The 18851-nt window shown below is 42.4% G+C and overlaps 1 protein-coding gene across 1 annotated transcript; it reads right to left on the bottom strand.

Annotated features, from left to right (window-relative positions):
* Window positions 1-149: 149 nt before the first annotated feature.
* On the bottom strand, window positions 150-18768 carry flcn (folliculin). Its single transcript, XM_063198820.1, has 12 exons — window positions 18498-18768; window positions 18039-18245; window positions 16829-16975; window positions 14796-15017; window positions 12686-12852; window positions 9777-9868; window positions 5500-5633; window positions 4852-4965; window positions 4527-4650; window positions 2608-2736; window positions 1567-1669; window positions 150-1015 (listed from the first exon to the last, which is right to left on the bottom strand). The coding sequence occupies exons 2-12, from the start codon at window positions 18243-18245 to the stop codon at window positions 808-810; spliced, it is 1647 nt and encodes a 548-aa protein (XP_063054890.1). The 5' UTR covers window positions 18498-18768; the 3' UTR covers window positions 150-807.
* Window positions 18769-18851: the final 83 nt, after the last annotated feature.

Here is an 18851-nt window from a genome sequence, read left to right as displayed (position 1 = left end):
TTTATAGACCATTTCTGGTCCACTGCCATATAATGTAACTGGTCTGTGAAAAAAAGTAACAGTAAAAATACTGAACCAATCACAAGTGCCCTCTGTAAATTGAGCTTGCTGACAAAGCAAGAGAACAAAGAGCCAATACATAGTTGTGGTTGTAGTACAAACGGGTATAATTCTTTATTGTTTTAGTTCGCGTAGGCACAGTATCTACACACGCCACTTTCCTCTTTACCTCTCTTGGCAAACAAAATAATTTAGCAATAAACACGTGAAACAAAATAGCTGCTTTTGATAGCATTCCCTTTCAGTAGTATTAAACCATGCTTTCTCTGACAATGACATACATTCACTGCCACCATGTAACACATGAACCAAAACAAAAAACATGAGAGATGGACTTTTGTTCTTTGGGAACAGATGTCCAAAACAAAAACAAAAGTAAATACAGTTATTTCATCGGTTGATCGCGATCTTCTGCAGCTCCTCATTGTTGTCCATGAACAAGCAACAAACTAAAAGTCCAGTCTTGATAATTGTGACCAACACCAGCCCCCAACTGTGAACAATTGTTAGATTAGCATGTCACTCAGTTTATACATGATTTTTGTTTTGTTTATAAACACGGTGTTGTGAGGAGGGGCAGGACACTGGCAGCCAACCATGTGAGCTAATTTTTTGACCGACAGCGGTTTCCAACAGTCAGAGGTTGAGTTGTGCGCAGCCAGGATCGCGCAGCCAGGGCAAAACAAAAATGTAGAATCCATCTATAAACCATGTTTACTCCTCCCAGTCTCTCTCTGGCATCAACAGTCACTGACTAGGCGTTCTGTCCCCCCCTCTAACAGCTGTCATCAGATGACTCTTGTAGGTTTTGCTCAGTCCAGTCATCCAGAATTTGAGCAGCCGCACGTTGTCTTCCTCTCCGGGGCCCGTGGCACCTAGGAGAGCCAGGATCTTCTGGGTGTCCTCGCGACCACGGCCGTCTACCTTCGAGAACTTAAACAGCACTTTCACTTTGCTGTGAACAGAGAGAGAGAAAGAGAGAGAGAGAGAGAGAGAGAGAGAGAGAGAGAGAGAGAGAGAGAGAGAGAGAGAGAGAACATTTTAAGGCCATGGCGGGTAAGGAGAGTGAAGCACAGAGAGGGTGAATTTGGAGAGAAATGACGAGTTAAAGAGGTGTTGAAAGGAAGAGAAGAATGTAGAGAACTGGGGGAGGGGTGAAGCATGAAGGTGGCTGAAAGAAAAAAAAATGGGGGAGCCTGAGAAGCAGGGTGCAAGCAAAGAAGAGTTGGGGGTGGGGGTGGGGGGGCTGATGGATACCAGAAAGAGAAAGACATCGGGGAGATAGAGAAAGAGAGTGCATGGGGTGAGAGAAACACATAGGGTTGTCCAAAGGGTGAAATGTGTGGTAGCGGGAAGTATTGCTTAATATTGCAGTTGTTGTATGTTCTCATGAAAGATTCATTAGATGTTGTATTAGTACAAAAAAATCCAAAAAAATAACAAATATCGGCATTGGATAGGAGTGCGTTTGGCTGGGCTATGTCAGTGATGTTGAAACGCACTCACTTCATCCATTCCTCTTTTAGACAGAGCAGGCAGTGAGAAACCACATCCACTGAGAGATTCTCGTTGGAGAGTGCCGCTTCGATCTTATTCAGCAGAGTCGGCCCTGAGAAAGAGACAGGGATGATACATCACTAAAGGACACGAACACGGAGGGTAGCCCTTCATTGTCTTTTTGTGTGACAGGGGAGTCATGACAGTAAAATATACTGGCATAAACAAAGGTTATAATCACTGTATAAACAACCATGTTTGTATGTTTGTTGCATTATGTCAAATCATTTTATCACGTAATAAGGAAGGTGGATAAGATATCCTAAATTTAATTATTCTTTACCTAAGGACACGTTTCGGATATACACAATGCTGTTCTTCCTAGGGGAAATGAAATCACATGTTCTATACAACAAAAATCAGGTTTTATCAGGTGAAATCGGTTTTATGTTATGACAACACCAGTTTAAAAGGGCCAGGTGTATCAGTAACATTGCTGTGTTGTGCGCCATGAAATCAATAGCAAGTACACACAACATTTTAGAATGACATACATATTTATCATCACTCTCAATTAAACCTCTTCCTGACTGAGCATCTGTGAAAGGTTTAAACCCAATTTAATTAACCGAAAACCCCAGTCAAACGGGGTGAACTGCTAAATGTTAAATTAATATCTCAGCAGTTTAATCATCAACTGACTTGTAAAATCTGAAAATGTGTAGTAAAAAAAAATCCAGAAGAGATTTCTTTGAAAAACACTGCTTTAGGTGTATCTCAGGTCAAGCGTGGAATTATGTCACACATATGGTGTGATGTCACGCAGGGCTCTAAATTAACACCAGCCAACTGGTCAAATGCTGGCGAAAAATCAGTTTGGCTGGTAGAGAAGACCAACTTACAAGCCACTTTCACCCATTAGTGAGTGTATGGCTAGTTGCATAGTGATCTACTAGCCATTTTGGCTGGTGACAAATAAAGTTAATTTAGGGCCCTGGATGTCAGTCTGGAAAGTCGTGTGGTGTTGAACGCTTCAAGGTGCCCTCGTACCTCTGTCTGTGGCCTGTGTGCTGGCACTGCTGATGGTGAACTGGTAGCTGGAGAGAATGTCATCCTCACTCACCACAGGGTAGAGGGAGCCTTTTTCAGCACTCGCCACATCCACCAAAACACAAAACTCTGGAGGAACAGAGAAGATAAACAGAGAAGATGGACAGCTATTACCGCAAGTAAAAATTCGGCAAAAAAATCCACTACAACTTGATGATGCATGATTCGGCCACTGAGTAACACAGACAACAGGAGTAATTGCTTAAGTGTTCAACAATTTGAGGCAATATGTGAAAGCCAATATGTAGTGTAGGATTTATGCAACATTTACACTAAATAGTTTGCTTTTTGCAAATTAAAATACATTTTCACTTGCCACAAAAACAAGAATGGTATCTAAAGATGTTGCATAGAAAAGAAATGGGACCCCATGGACTGTATCAATTGCAATCTCACATTCTTCCAAACTCGCTTATCTGTAAGGTCACGAGAAAGACACAAAGGACACAAATTCCTATGATGTTTGGTCTCACTAAGGTACCTTTGCAATGAGTGGTAATGTAGGTCCTCATTCCCCCTTAGTGCAGAGCCTATGTTATAAACTTACTGTCACCAAAATTGTAATGGCTACGTCTTAATCTGTTACTCTCGGCTCTCGGTACTGTCTCAGCAATGTTGTTATGATGTAGTTGAGTATTTTCAGCAAATAGTGAGCAGGCCCGCCGGCGACTCCATCTGCAGTAAGAGGCTACGGGAACTATGAGCCTTTAAGGGCTGTAGAACCAACACCTTCGGAGACCAAAGGACATTCTCCACTGTGGAATTCCCAGTGTGAGCAAACACCAATTCCGGTTGGTTATCCGAGTGTTATCATTTCCTGAACTTGGTGAAGAAAAGTAAGCCATCTCTGTGTTTTTTTTTTTTCAATTCTCTTGGTGGGAGAGACAAAACGTCTTTCAAACTCTAAAAAGAAGTTGAGTTGAAGATGCAGTCTCGGGACTTCTTTTCCCCATTATTTAGATAAGAGAAGTTACAATATCAAAGAGTAAACCCCCCCACACATATACAATATACAGACAGTATGACATATACGTATGACTTGTAGTAAAGAAAATGTTATTCAGAATAATAAATCCTTTTTGGTGGAACACCAAAACTATAATTCAGGCTCCAGGAGAGAATGGCCTTTGACAGCACATGTTGTTTGACCCTCAGGTCAGCACTACCCATGGGTTGTATAACTGCTAAGAAACATGAGGATTTACATGTAACCTGAGCTTATAAATCATAAATCAGCAGAATGAGGTCTCCTTTTTATAGTTGTGTGCATTTCATCCTTAAAAGCTGGTTGTTTTTCTTTTAAATGTCTAGTTTAACAGAAATCTGAAATACTTCATTTGTATTTTGCAAGTTGTCTTGGATGGCGTACATTCAACTCCCATATATGTGGGAGTTGAATGTACGCCATCCAAGACAACTTGCAAAATACAAATGAAGTCTTTCCACATCATCTAATCAGCTGGTATCAGTATCATCTAAAGGAAACTGATATCGACCTTTGATACCCCTGTTTCCTCTGTGCCTGTCTGCCTCACCATGAGCAAAGCATATCAGGCTGGCAGCAATATATCTACTAAAGCTATGCTTCATCCCACTCCTTTTCAGATGTACTAAGTGGGGTTAAAGATGGTTTCTTTTCCCCTTTTTGATATTACTTGTCTTTTGTTTTTTCCTTAAAGTTTGTTTATTCACGCTTGTAACATCTGAAATAGATCATCATCATCATCTACAGTACAAGTGGCTTGAAACCCAAAACACAGTTAAGCATTAGCAAGATTTCGACAGGGACGAAACAAAAAAAAAGTCTCGGCCAAACATGACACCTGAGGCGTACTATGGTAGGCCACGGCGTACCGTACCTGATGAGCTGACATGAGTAGGGATTGGGACGTCAGGGCTGAGGCCCAAGAAGTTACAGCGGTACGCCTCCTCGTAAGTGGAGCTGTAGGGCACGGAGCGCACGCAGCCCACCGGGAGCAGTGCCTGTCAGGAGAGCAGACCATTAGACACAGTACAGGGGGTAATAAAAGGCCTGAATTATTATCATGGGCAAGAGCAACAGCATTTCCCCTACAAAATGCTAGATTCTCTTACTCCCCGTCCAAAGTAATCACTTTCACCCAACACCCGTGTGGTATTGTGCAAGACCCCCGACCCTCGACTCTAAACTTCTGATTCGCTGACCTTGAGCATGGTGAAAGCAGAATGGATGAGGACTTGATTGGCGCCTCTCCATATCACCTGGTTCCCCATCAGAACATGCCAAGCCAGTTGACGAAACTCTGGCGCCCCAAGGATCTGGTGATCAATCAAAATGGAAAATGTAAAGTAAATAAACCAGCAGTATGGGTTCTTCTGAGACGTGAATGAAAGGCACACATCTATAATTATGTTGTTTATCATGTTGCGCAATCACAGATTGTTACGAGTATGATGTGGGTGCTGAACACTACGTGAGCTTTGGATAGGGCCAAATGTCAACTGGTGGAGCTCATGCCAGCACAAGTCAACGGCAGCAAGCCATAGTGAAGCTTACCAACAACACGGCAGTTCTGTGCATGCAACGTCTTACACATCACACTTTAAAAGTATTAACTTTGCCAACAGTCAGCCTTTCCCAAACAAACAACCTTTTTTTCCAAAACTTGTGAAACATGCAATATTATGACAGGAACAAACGACTGGAACTTCAACATGATGTGAACATGAGGATATCATCAAAGATCAAGATTTTTTTTTTTTTTTTATCATAGCAGCAAAGCTTGCGACAGGTCAGGACGTGCATCTTAGATACACAAAAGATTTTTATGTAATCAGTCACTCTCCAGTTACCTGTCTTAAATGTCGGAGGGATTTGAACTTTGGCCCAGGAAGATCTTCCCCTCTTGAGTCGTCAAAGTGTGGAGGTGTAGAGCTGCCCCGCTCGGCCTCGGCCCCCTCCCACACACTTCTCTCCTCTTCCTGTTCTGTGGACAGATTGTTCTCTCTCTTTACAAATACAATTCAGAGAGTGTGTGTGTGTGTGTGTGCGTGCGTGCGTGCGTGTGTGCGAGCGAGAGTGTGTGTGTTGGGGTGTAATTTGGTACCAAGGGGCCTGCCTGATCAACTCCTACTTAGTTTGGTTGAAGCCAGATGGTTGTCTGTTCTTTTTATGATTGTGAACCATCAACTCTGAACACTGGTTTGTTTGACAAAAAAAGAAAAACAAGCAAGGGAACAAAACTGGTTCCTGCAACATTTGACTGCCAATTTCACCAGTGTGTGCACCATTTTCAACCTTGCAATAATAACCAACGACACATCAACAAATCAACATCCTTGAAGAACTAGAAGTTAAAGGATGTAGGTCAGTAGTTTACTGGGCTGGAGGTTTAACCAGATTAAACTGTTTGTCTGCCACATTCTCCTAAGTAAATAACATTATTAAAAACGTTCTAGGACTGCACTCTCTGCACACATGACCAACAATGAGAAGCTCTATTTGTTGTCCTCAGATGGACCTAGACTACAGTATTTGACACATTGTAATTATTTTTCGAGGCTAGACAGCATTTGCATAAGTGATTAGATCAATCACTGGTTTAGATGTCACTTCTTTGATGATGACAATGCATCCTGAAATTGAGAAATTACTGGATGTTAAAAGCGATCTAATCTAAAATGATTCTAAACAATGATGTACTGTATATACTATGTTGGACCAGAAGCGTTGTACGTTTGTACTTCAAAGTGAAGGAACTGCCGGGAGCGGGACGTGGACAATTTTGGGGCAGAAGAGCTATCGAAAATGCTTCAAAACCGTTGAACGTAGTACAATGGGTGAGCCAACATAGTATGTCATTGTTCTAAAATGTTTAAAAATGTTAAAACTTCACAGGTTCAACAGTTTCAGTGAGTAAGCCCAAATCGGCCATTTAAACAGTAGCCATTTCACCTTTATTTTGTTGTTTGCTGACATGGCACCACATTTTTTTGCACATAATTGTTGAATGGGACAGATTAGATTAGAGATTGGATTAGTTGGATTCAGAGGTCAAACGGTCAAACGGACAAATCAGATACCTAAGCTACACATGGACACACCTGTCAATAAGATCGGTGTCAAAAACAGGTCCACGTCCACTAGGGATGGGATACAAACACCACTGCAGTCATAGTTCAAAGTACATGTATGCCTAAGGAGCGAGCATGCCTGTAGTCCTGCCCATGTGCATCCCCAGGCTTATCTGAAAAAATGAATAATCTGAGAGGACCCCTTCTTTTGGAATAGCTAGTTTAGCGTTTTTATCATGTAAAAGTGACTGTTTGTATTGACATCTAATGTTATGTTTCAATGAATGTGAGCTGAGTTTTGCCTTAATGGATTACCGTACCTTACCGTGTGAAATCAAGTAGTTTTACAGGCAGGGTTCCAAATGGGTTTCAGCTAAAAGTCCCGTTCTTGAAAATCGGAACATTGAATGTAAATAGTCTGTGGGGTGGGATTGATTCAATGAACTGCTTTTTGTATGAAAAATATGTGCAAATATTGTAATTACAGAGGAATATGCCATTTCAACTGTCGTATAGACGGTCTCAAGGTTTTTAACAGACATTGAGTATTGAGTAATGTTTTTGTTTTAAGTGATGGTTATGATTTCTTTTAGGGTGCATGTGGAAAGAGCTTGATGGTCAGTCAGTTTTCCCTGGATAAACAATGTTTGATGATGCAATCGTTTAAATCCCAGGCTACCTTAGTAATGGCCTCACTATTAAGTTAACCATTTAGGGCAGGGGTGTCAAACTCATTTTGGTCCGGGGGCCGCATACAACCCATGTGGACCTCAAGTGGGCCGCATTAGTAACATCATCGCAAAAAAAACGTAAAGCAGAGGATTAGTGTTCAGTACTATCACGTTTTAAATGTGTTGAATATGTAGAAAGCAATGCAATACTGAAAATCCTATGCAACATTTCCTTGACTTCATTCATTCATTGCCAACCGTCAATTAATTAGTATGCTTGCCATGCGGCAAGCATACTATTGTTATTGTACCCGTTTATTCTTATTAATTTTCTCCTTTCTTCTACATTTCATTCGTTTTGAAGAACCGCTCACGATAGGAAATCCGTTCAAATACCGAAACGATCGGCTCGGTCAGACGAACAGGTTTTGTATTTTTCACGGGGGTACCTCGAACTCTGTAGCGCCACCAGCAGGTCAAAGTTGCAAATTGTAACACGCTGTAACTTTTGAACCGTTGGTCGGAATTTCAAAAACTTGGTATCCCTGGAATCCTTGGGCCAAGCCGAATCCAATGCACCCTATGACGTCATTTTCCGCCTGGAAAGTTTTTCCGCCATTTTGAATTTTGTAAAATACAATAAAAATGATGCCCCGCCCACAATTTTTGATCGATCGTTACGAAAATTCTATGAGGGCATCTTCGGACTGAGATACATCTACCCTAAAAGTCCTGGAACGATTGATCAAACCGTCTTTAAACAGGAGCCAATCAAAGTTGGCGGCGAAGACGCCAAACAGGAAGTGAGCTCATATCTCGGCAACGGTTACTTGTATCAGAACCCAACTTTATATACATCATCAAGACTATCCCCAGAGGAGACATAACAATTTTCGTGTAAATACGCCACTAGGGGGCGCTACAATAAGCAAAAATGTGTTTTTGCCCATATTGGCCCGTATTGACTTCAAATCATCAAACGCTTAGTATCACTGAAATCCTTGGGTCAAGCCGAATCCAACGCATACTATGATGTCATATTTACCATTATGAATTTCCCGCCATTTTGACATATTCAAAAATCAATAAAAATGAAGCTCCGCCCACAATTTTAGTCTGTTTGTCCTACAATTTTTATCAGACCACCATTGGACTATTCTGCACCTATGCTGAAGTTTACAGAGCAATAGCTGAAAGCATCGGCGCACAGCAACCAATCAAAATTGACAACAAAGGCAAACTTGCAGTCGAAACAGGAAGTTAGCTCATATCTCAGCAACGCCTTGACAGATCTTAACGAAATTTCTCACACATGGTCTCCAGTACACCCAGAGGCTACGTACCGAATTCAGTGCAATATGGACATTGGGGGGCGCTACAGTTGGTGAAAATGTCTTTTTGCCAATATGATTCATACCAAACAGGAAGTTAGCTCATATATAGATGGTTAACTGTATGTTGTGTATGCATGAAGGGCAGCATGTGCATTAAGGGCAAGGCATGCATGAAAGGCAAGGCGTGCATGAAGGGCAACGAATGCAAGACGGGCAAGCATACTCCAGCATTTTCTGTGAGGAAATGCAATCTAGTTAAATATGGGACCGTTCATTTTTGCAGGGGGTCTGGGGGTTTCCCCCAGAAAAGTTTGTATTTCTTAGATGTAATTTCCTGCATTTTCACGCATTCTAACGTCCCGTTTCCAGTTTCAGCTTAATAGGAACCAATACAAATCCAATTATATTTATTATTTAATTACAACCAATACCAATACAATACGAATAAGAAGTACTAACATTTTATCTCTATATATGAGGTCTATAATACAGTATACGATCTTTATCAAATGCCTGTTACAGTACAAATTCACCATTTATAATAGAAGTGTGATGTGCACTTTACTACATATATACAGTATAACAGAGGGACCACTGGGTTAATGTCATGCAGGTCTCGATTTTGTCCCGATTGGCGTAATTGCGCATTTTGGTTATTTCATTGAGGAAAAAAAAAAAAGTTAAAAAAAAATATATATATATATATATTTTTTTTTTTTTTTTTACATCCGGGCCGGATGGAACCCTCTGGCGGGCCGGATGCGGCCCGCGGGCCGTATGTTTGACACCCCTGATTTAGGGCCAATACCATTTCTAATGTCTAACCCTACCCATTTCCCTTCCCCCTTGCCCTTTCAAACTGTTGCGGTTGAAAGGATGCGTTGCCGACTCATAAATTACCTGAAACATATCCTTGGGCATAGATTGCTCAAAATGTGGAAGTGGACTTGAAGAATTCCCATGGGTTATATTTTAACAGCACTGACAAGCATTTGTACAAACCAGTCCGGCTGGTTACCCTTGCTGTAACATGATAACGAGCTATATTCACCTGTCTGTCTCTCGATGAGTACCAACGTGTCTTCTGTGGGGGCTCCTTCAAGGAGCTTTTCCGTCAGGCGGCTCCCACAAGCCTTCAGCAACCTGAAAAACACAACAAACAACCACATAAAAAGTGCTCGTCACCTCAAAGAGGCCACAATGTGGGCATAGGTGTTAAAGTGATACTGTCCCATTTTTTGAAATTAGCTTATTTTACACCTCTCCTTGAGTTAAATGATTGGGTTTTACCTTTCTCCTGTACTTTCAACCATTCTCTGGCTATGGCAGTACAAATTTTACCTCCAAGCTAACAGTTAACAATGAGTCCTATGAGACCAGTTAGCCGCAACCACATACAAAAGTGCTCTTCACTTCAAAGAGGCCACAAGAGTGTGCATGGGTGTTAAGCAGGCCACCCATTCCAAGTCAGATGCGAAATTGCATGACTTATTCCATAAGCGTCCCCGACCAAAAATCTGATTTCCCATGACAATTGGACATATTTTAACCAGTAAAACCAATTCCAACATTCTCCCGTGATTAAAAGTCATTATTCTGAACTGGCATAAGCCGGTCATAAGAGTAAATTAACCACAGAGAACTTGAAAACACATGTTTTTAGTTTTTGCACAAGTCATTCACAGATGGACTGCTTCACAAGCTTTGGAATAGCACAAAATGATGACTTTTCTCTGTGAGACTGAAGTTCCCTGATTTTCCAGAAAGTCTGTGACCAGTGAAAAGTGGTTAAGGAACAGACCACCCTTTTATGATTTTCACATATTTGCAGTATTTCCAAGCATTATTCATGAATGTGCATATCATTCTTGTCTATGTGTTTGCATTGCCCTGTTTAACAGTATAGCTAAATTAGGCATAGTAATGCAAGTCTATGGTACAAAATAAAATATATTCAAATGTACTTATAGACCACTTTAACATTAATGTAAAATTCACCGGAGTGTAAAACAGCAATTTAATTCCATCCAGTGATCACTTGTGGCTTGATGCTAAAGTTACGAGTTACTTCCGGCGTTTTTTTTTTTAGCTGCGAGTGGGTCTGGCCTCGGATCTGAGAACGTTTTGAACACTGTGCCCTGAGTCTGGCAAACCCAATCACAACGCAGAGATTTGTTTTGAATCAAAGCGGGCGGGGTTTTGAGGGAGTGACGACGAATCTCACAACACCGTTGGGAAAGCACATCAACGGCAAAGATCGCCGATTGGTCAGAGCGCCGACACGGTTTGCAAAAACAACAGGATGTTCTCATCAACAATCTTCGGAGGTATCGTTCATCGGGGCCAGACTAAATTACTCCGGTCTCACATTTAGGCTGGTTTATCAGGCTAGCTAAATGCCATTTTTACCCGCACACGGCCATCCTAAGCAGCCCAATTGGGCGGGAAACAGCCCCATCTGGCAACACGCAAGCTGCTGCTGTGACCTCATGTGAGTCCCATTTGGCTAAATGTGATAAAGCTAAAGCAGAGCTTGGCTGTGCACTCACATGGGAGACATTCACAAACATAATAAACAAGGTGGGATTTATATATGACTAGTATTTTATGTAAACATCTATTTATTGGAGTGGTATGTGATTAGCCTGTCTATTTATTTATTTGCTGAAGTAGTATTCCTTGTAATATCTTATTAATTTATTTTCTTACATTGTTAGATCTCACCCATTTATTCATTCATTTACTGGAGTGGTATTCCTGATTGCTTTTGCATGGAATGGGGTGTCTGTCTTAAATGTGTAATGTCTTTCAATGTGTAATGTAACTGTAGTCTTTTACAACGGTGAAACTGAAGACAAGTTTCCACACCTGTGGACAATAAAGAATCAAATCAAATCAAATCAAATCAAATCAAATCAAATCAAATCAAATCAAACACTGTAATGCACCTGAATGTGGGTTTGGTCAATATGGTCAAATGTCACACTGCAACAGAGTTTGAAGCATAGACCGTACCCTTATCAGTGTTTCCCCCAGAATTTTTGTTAGTCAAGGTGGTGGGGCGTTAAAAGTGTATTTTTTTTGGCTAAGCACCTTTAGAAATTGCTTTGAAATCCTTATCTGTTCAGGGGCCTAGTCAAGGTGGTAGGTGTTTCTTGTCAAGGTGCCGCCTTAGCAATAAAGTGCTGGGGGAAACCCTGGGTTTCGTATGGCAATTTAATCTTCTGTCTTTGCACTTCACAATACAACCTAATAAATGAGTTACTTATTCCCATAGCAACACATTGCAGCCGGGACCCAAAACAGTCTTTATGACACAAAAGAGAGCAATCATAAAAGTTTTTAGATTTGAAGGCAGATGAGGGCTAGCCAGGCTGTACCCTCCTAGTGACGCAATACCTTCAGCGTTGCTTCTAGTCAGGCCAAGAGCAATGTAAATATTGTTTCTGATCTCCCGGAAAATCGGGAACTCCACCCACTTTGTCAAGAACCACCATTAGCAAACCAAGGGAGGCGGGTCAACAATGCCGTTTGGGAAAGGTTAATTGTTATGCTCTTGGTCAGCCCAAGTATCGAAGAGATTTGAAAGTCGATGATAATCAGGCCAAGATGAAGGCCCCATAAACAATCACAATGGAGATTAGATATCTATGAAAATGTGTAATTATTACTATTACTATTGCACTGAGCTGGCCATAAAACTTACACAATGTCATGTTTAAATTAAAAATAAATTATCCATTTATAACACCCACCACTACTGTACTGTAGGTTGGAGGCCTGTCTCTCAACATGTATCTGCATGCACACATGGGGCCTATACTACAAAGCGGGTTCAGGATAAGTTAAGGTTAAGTTAAGAGGTAAATCATCTAATAGGAGAGCCTGGAGTCCTCTTTTCTTAAGAAAAGCTCTTGTATTAATGTTGATATTTATTTACTCATAGGAGATGCTTCTCACCAGCTGAACGAGGTGTGGAGACTCTCCCACAGGTTGGGGTGCTGTGTGAGCGATGACAAGGAGCGTGCCGCGTTCCCGCTCCTCTGGTGGGGAAAGACCGCCGGGGAAAAGGCGCTGTTCATCCGCACAGCCCTCTGCGGACATACGCCCTGCTCGCTGTCAAAAACCTGCAGGCAGGAGATGGAGGTGGAGCCTTAAAAGATGGAGCCTTAAAACACTCACAAGAAGTTCAAGTTTCAGTTTATTTCGCCGTATCAACATAATAAAATATAGTTGCTAGGTATGTACTTTGGTGAGCTCACACATATAACAATACAACTTAAAAAAACACAAAACGTTGTCTTTCTTAATGAAAGAAAAACAAGAATACATAAATAAATAATCAGTGAATGACATTAAAAAAACATTGGAGACATTGCAAAGTGCATTGGAACATTGAAAATGCAGTTCAGCTGCATTGTGCAAAGTAAAGCAAGAGAGGCCATATCGCCAGTGAAGGTGTTGAGCCCACAATTTCAGGTTGAAGGATTGGGGGCACATAAATTAAATCTGCTTGCAGCAGCAGCAAGCACATTCCTGAAATTGTGCGAAACTTCACTGGTACAACAACCCATCACAGTTCCCTGGAGTGGATGCGATCCTTAAGAGGATCCCTGGGCATGAGACATACTTTGTGCAAGCCTAATAAACAAAGTTGAAAAATGACCGACACAAAAAGTGGCATCATGTACTTGTTATTGGTAGTGTCCATGGGCAACTTCGACTTCAAGTGCTCTCGTTAGCTTTTAATGGGCATGTACATTAAGGGGGGCATCTTCCAAGTTCATGTGCCCCTTTAAACTGCGTAGGTTAACCTAATCAGGGTGTATGATGTATGATGTATGATTCTGAATTTCTCCTTTCTTCGCTCACTACAATTTGATTACCACACAGCAGCTATGGGTACTGTATTGTCACTTCTCAAGCCCTGGCAGCTCAGAAGAAGCGTGTGCCCAGTGTGAAAAGAGCTTTCAGTCATGAAATTTAATTACTGGAGCTGAGAGGAGTGACGGCCATGTCTGGGGGGAGGAAGTACACAGAGCCACTTTTCCCATCATAAAGCAGTGATAACTCAGTTACATCTTTTTAAATATATCATTTGGGCTTTTACGCTTTCATTATTCAGATAAGACAGAGAGTAGAGAGAGCCAGGAAAGGAGAAGGGAGAGAGATACGGGGAAGGATCAGAGAGCGATACTTGGGGACATACTGGCACAGTGAGTAAGGTGTAGAATGACATTTCTTTGTCACTCAAGCCTTTCGCAAGGGTGTCAAACTCAAACTCACAGGGGGCAACAATTTAAATCTCGAACGACGTTATGAGCCGGACTTAATATTTCTGAAAAAAAAGAGGGGGGTGTTGGCTAAATTGTGCATGCACGCACTTATTACCCAAAGGTAAATTTCACAAACTTTCTTATATGGTAGATCAAATGCGTCTGCGCCGGTTCCTTGCTAAACTGACTAAAAAGCTGACTCTGAATTTGTATTTGGCTTTGAAGTTATTTCTTTCTCCCTCTCCGCTATGGATAGTGGCATGGCTGTTCTTTCTGATATGCTAACTCCCGTCCTCCCTTACTCACTTGCCTGCTTGTGGCCTCGTGATGTCACTAACGACAGAAGTTTATTTCAATAACTCGCAAAAGCGCATTTCTAATGTCATTTTCTCATTTGCAATCGGGATGGTAGATGAAGGATATAGTCCCCCAAAAGTAGTTGTGGCTAGACTGACAGCGGGGAAACTTTATTGTTTTCTCCACGGAGGCAGGGCATCAGCGAAACGCAAGGCCCCAGTAGGGGAGTCCGCATATTGTAAAGAACCCCCTGTCTTTCCTTGAGTGCGGTGCTCTGCAGACTCCAAATATCGAACAACGCATAGCAAACACACTTATTACTCAATTGCAAATTTCACAAACACTCATACAGTATATGATAGATAAAAATGTGTCTGCACACGGGATATTGTTTGCTTGCTAAACTGACTCTAAAGATGACTTTGAATTTGTATTTGCCTCAACTTATTTTCCCCCCTCAACTGTGGATAGTGGCTGTGGATAATAGCGGACAGTACCTTGAGCGCGGTGCTCTGCAGACTCTGTATGGTGAGGCGGAGGTGGCGCAGCAGGAAGGGCCAGGAGTTGATGAGGTAGATCCGGTCCATGGCTACCATGACGATGCTGTACCAGCGCTGGAAGCCCCTGGCCAGGCTGTCCTTGATGAAGAAGGTGTGGGAGAAGACGAAGCCATGCTGCTCATCGCCAAAGAAGATGGGGCCCTCCCTCCCCGGGCAGACCTGTGCGGACACGTGGAAGGAAGAGGAGGTAATTGCAGGTGACGATTGACACGGCTGACATTTAGGGCTGGAAGAGTTACAATGAGAGTTCATGCAGTACTGATCCAGGCCCCGTGCTGGCAAGAGATCACTCATGGGGGTAAAAGAAGCATTGAGAGGGGGCGACTTTTTTTTGCACGTACTCACACCTGCACTATAATCTGTTTCTATCTGTATGTTTGACCCGCTTTGTCTGTATGTATGAGGTTGTGTGTGATTTGTTCAGTCTTTTCAATGTATATTATGTATATTATCATTTATGTATAAAAACTGTTAGATACCACCATTTTCTTAGGGTTGAGATAAATAATGGAACTTACTCTACACCAATAGAGCCAAAGCAATCAATGAGCTAGTTTACATTACCACAATAATGGGGCTATTGGAAAAAACAGGTTATTGGCGTTAACAGTTGTTTACATGCAGTTTGTTGGTTGCATGTGTTTCACTCAGGTGTGTGACACAAAACTGGAATTCAAGGCTTGTGATTGGCTACTTATCATTCCAGAATGTCAATAAGCCGATAATAACCTGTTTAAGGTGAATACATGTCTTGAGAAATCAGTTTATTAGCCAAAAACCTAACTCTTCTCATAAACAGATAACTGCAATAAACCGATTATTATAAACTGTTTATTCCGTTTATATGAGCACTTGAATAAACCAGTTACTCCACACACTTGATTATGAACAAAGTACAAGAGAGTCCTTGTGCACAGCCCCTCAATGCAGGTGCAGGTGTGAGGCAGGAGGAGGTGAATCAATAAACAAAAGTCAAAAGACACCGCACACTGCTTACTTTTCTTTACTTTATTTCTTGGAGCGAACAACGCGTTTCGCCCAATGCGTCATCAGGTTCGCTCTATGATAGAGCGAACTTGATTATGAACGTTTAATTGATTCAAGATTCAACAATCTTTTAATGGTCCTGAAGGAAATTTGGCTTTGTCTTTGCATATAAACTGACTCATTGAGTCTCAGTTAAGGCAGGCGAGGATATCAGCTGAGGGGGGCAACATGAACACCGACCCTGTACTCATCTACAGTAGTGTTTCTCCACAGGGCCCTACAGACCCCCTGGGGGCATTGGGGAGCCCTAGGGGGCGTTGAGAAGAATACAGCTGAGAGGGGACAGTTCTAAAGGGGCATTAGTCCATTTTATTTTTTAATAGGCCAACTAAGGGGGCATGTCATGGATAAGCGGTTAGAGCATCAGACTTGTAGCCCAAAGGTTGCCGGTTTGACCAGGTTGGTGGGGGGAGTAATTAACCAGTGCTCGCCCGAATCCTCCTCCATGACTGAGGTACCCTGAGCATGGTACCGTCCCTCCGCACTGCTCCCTTGGGGTGCCATTGGGGGCTGCCCCCTTGCACCGGTGGGGCTTAAAATGCAATTTTGTTGTGTGCAGTGAACACTTGTGTGCTGTGGAGTGCTGTGTAACAATGACAATGGGAGTTGGAGTTTCCCAGGTGGGCTTTCACTTTCACTTCTTTCGCATCGGTTTATGATCAAGGGGGCAGTCAAGGGGGCAGTGGGAGGCTTATAATGAGGTCCAGGGGGCGTTTATTCAAATAGGTTGAGAACCACTAATCTACAGCATTCTTTGTCAAGTCAAGCCAAGTGTACTTTCTGGTCAAAAATCTATGTAACAGGGTTAGCAGCACAGATGTTTGAAATTGCGATGGTTTGACCAGTCTCCAATGTGCAGTTAAAATAAAATAAGACGTTGTCAATGTCTTTGACAGGAGATAGAGCGAAAAACAGTCCCCTACCTCGCAGCTGAGGCTCCGTACACAGGCCTGCCGGACAACGCTGAAGAGCTGAGGCTGCCGGGGATGCTGGTGGCTGAGGAAGCGGATGCCTGTCTCATTGTCCACGCTGACGAAGCCCGGGTGAGTTGCGGGCAGAGACCGGCAACCCTGATCATGAAGCATGCGAACAAAAATGAGAAAATACGCTTTGAATGAATACAAAAAGTATATAGTATATTTTTCATTTCGGTGGAAAAACAAAAACTGGTAACAGTTTACTTAAAGCCCATTCTATAATGCATTATGAGCACATGTATAATGAATTACAATGCACATCATAATTAGTCACAATGCATTATGGCTACACTCATAATGCTTCATGATTATATCAGCAGTTATTACTATCCATCTAGCTTATTACACTATAGAAATAAAGTGGTACCCAAAAAGCAAAAATGTATTTGTACTCAAGTGTACTGTTTTGAGAAGGCTACAAGCAACGCTGTACTACTTGATCTGCAGGCATAGGCATACACAAATAGGGGCAAGGTGGTGCCCTTTTTGAAAAAAAGTTTTTGTCACAATCCTATGGTCCATGTTGGCAGCATGATGATCAGCAAATGCTTCATGATCAAAAGCATGTGACAATAATGCCCCCATGCAATATAATCTCTATAGCGGCAGGGTGGGAAACCTATATGTCTCGAGGCTGTTTTATCCGGCCTCCGACATAATTTCAATGTGATGCAGCTTCACATGAAATACGACATATTTTGTAAAGGAATCTGTTGAAAATGCATTTGCAATACAATGAAGTGGGAGCTAGAGAAGGCAGGGTCTGTTTTAAAGGTGGCTGCCTTCAATATAGGCCTAAAGTGCAGGTGGAAATCCTGGTTTGTGTTCAGAGTATGGCCATCGGAGGACTTATACGACCCTTGGAGGGATATGAAGTGACCCCTGGGATGAAAAAGGTTCTCCACCCCTGCTCTATAAGGCTGGAAGTGCCTCCCCCACCCCAAAAAATGTCTGTGCACGCCACTGTCTGCAGGTAGGCTCTATACACACTGTATCATGAGAATGTGGATGAATTTACACATTTGTCTGTCTAGGACTTCAGTGGCGTTGCTGCTGGAGATATACAGCTAGATTACAGAACCATTCAAACTAGATTACTGCACTGTTCATCATGTCAGATGTTGGGGGGGGGGGGGGCTGGTATGGGGGGGCTCACCTCACACATGTCAGCCCGCTGGGTGGCTGAGCTGTGGGCCCTCATGGTGAGTCCCTCGCCCTCCCTGTCCGTATCCCGGTCCCTGTCTCCCGGAATAGACTGACCAGGTTGTGGAGATGGGGATGGAGGATGCAAGGCCTCCGTGCAGAAGAGAGTTCGGGGCCCATGGAGTTCACAGAAATGGCAAAGTGCAACAAGCGCGTTCATCTGGGGAATTAGACACAGATTGGGAGTTAAATGTTATAGCATGTTTTGTGAGTAGTGATGGGAAAGAAAACCGCTATAACATAGTTCTAGAAGCCTAATATGACATTCACTTTTGCTTAACTGCATGGAAATTGCTTCACAGTCAAGTTGGTCAGGCAAAGTTCGCATAAGTGTTTTATTGACTGTCAGATGCAGCCTATGTATACCACAATAAACCTTTATGGGAAATAGTTTTGAGATAAGTCTGCTTACCTTCAATGTTAATGACTGTTGTAGCGTATTGTTATTGCACTGACTTTGGGAGATCACCAAAACAACACATAGCCTACAGTCCAAATGGCAGGCTGTCTGTGAAATCGACAAACACACCGACCATTGTGTAGCCGAGATATTTACATAAGACAAAGGTTTTCAGTCGCGATGCTGCTATCGGTCTTGAGCAAAAGTAGTTCCCTTTGTTTTTGTGATTGTATTCATTTTGTAGGATAGGTCCTATCTCCCTCAGCTGTCTTTCTCAGTCATGTGATTCCAGGAGTCACGCGCTTTGGATGTGGGGACGTGCAATCGAGTGACTCACACGACCCACACCCGCCTCTGCTTCCAGTA

This window comes from Engraulis encrasicolus, chromosome 5 (genome assembly GCF_034702125.1).
Source record: "Engraulis encrasicolus isolate BLACKSEA-1 chromosome 5, IST_EnEncr_1.0, whole genome shotgun sequence".
Classification (NCBI taxonomy): domain Eukaryota; kingdom Metazoa; phylum Chordata; class Actinopteri; order Clupeiformes; family Engraulidae; genus Engraulis; species Engraulis encrasicolus.
This window is presented reverse-complemented; position numbering and strand designations above follow the sequence as displayed.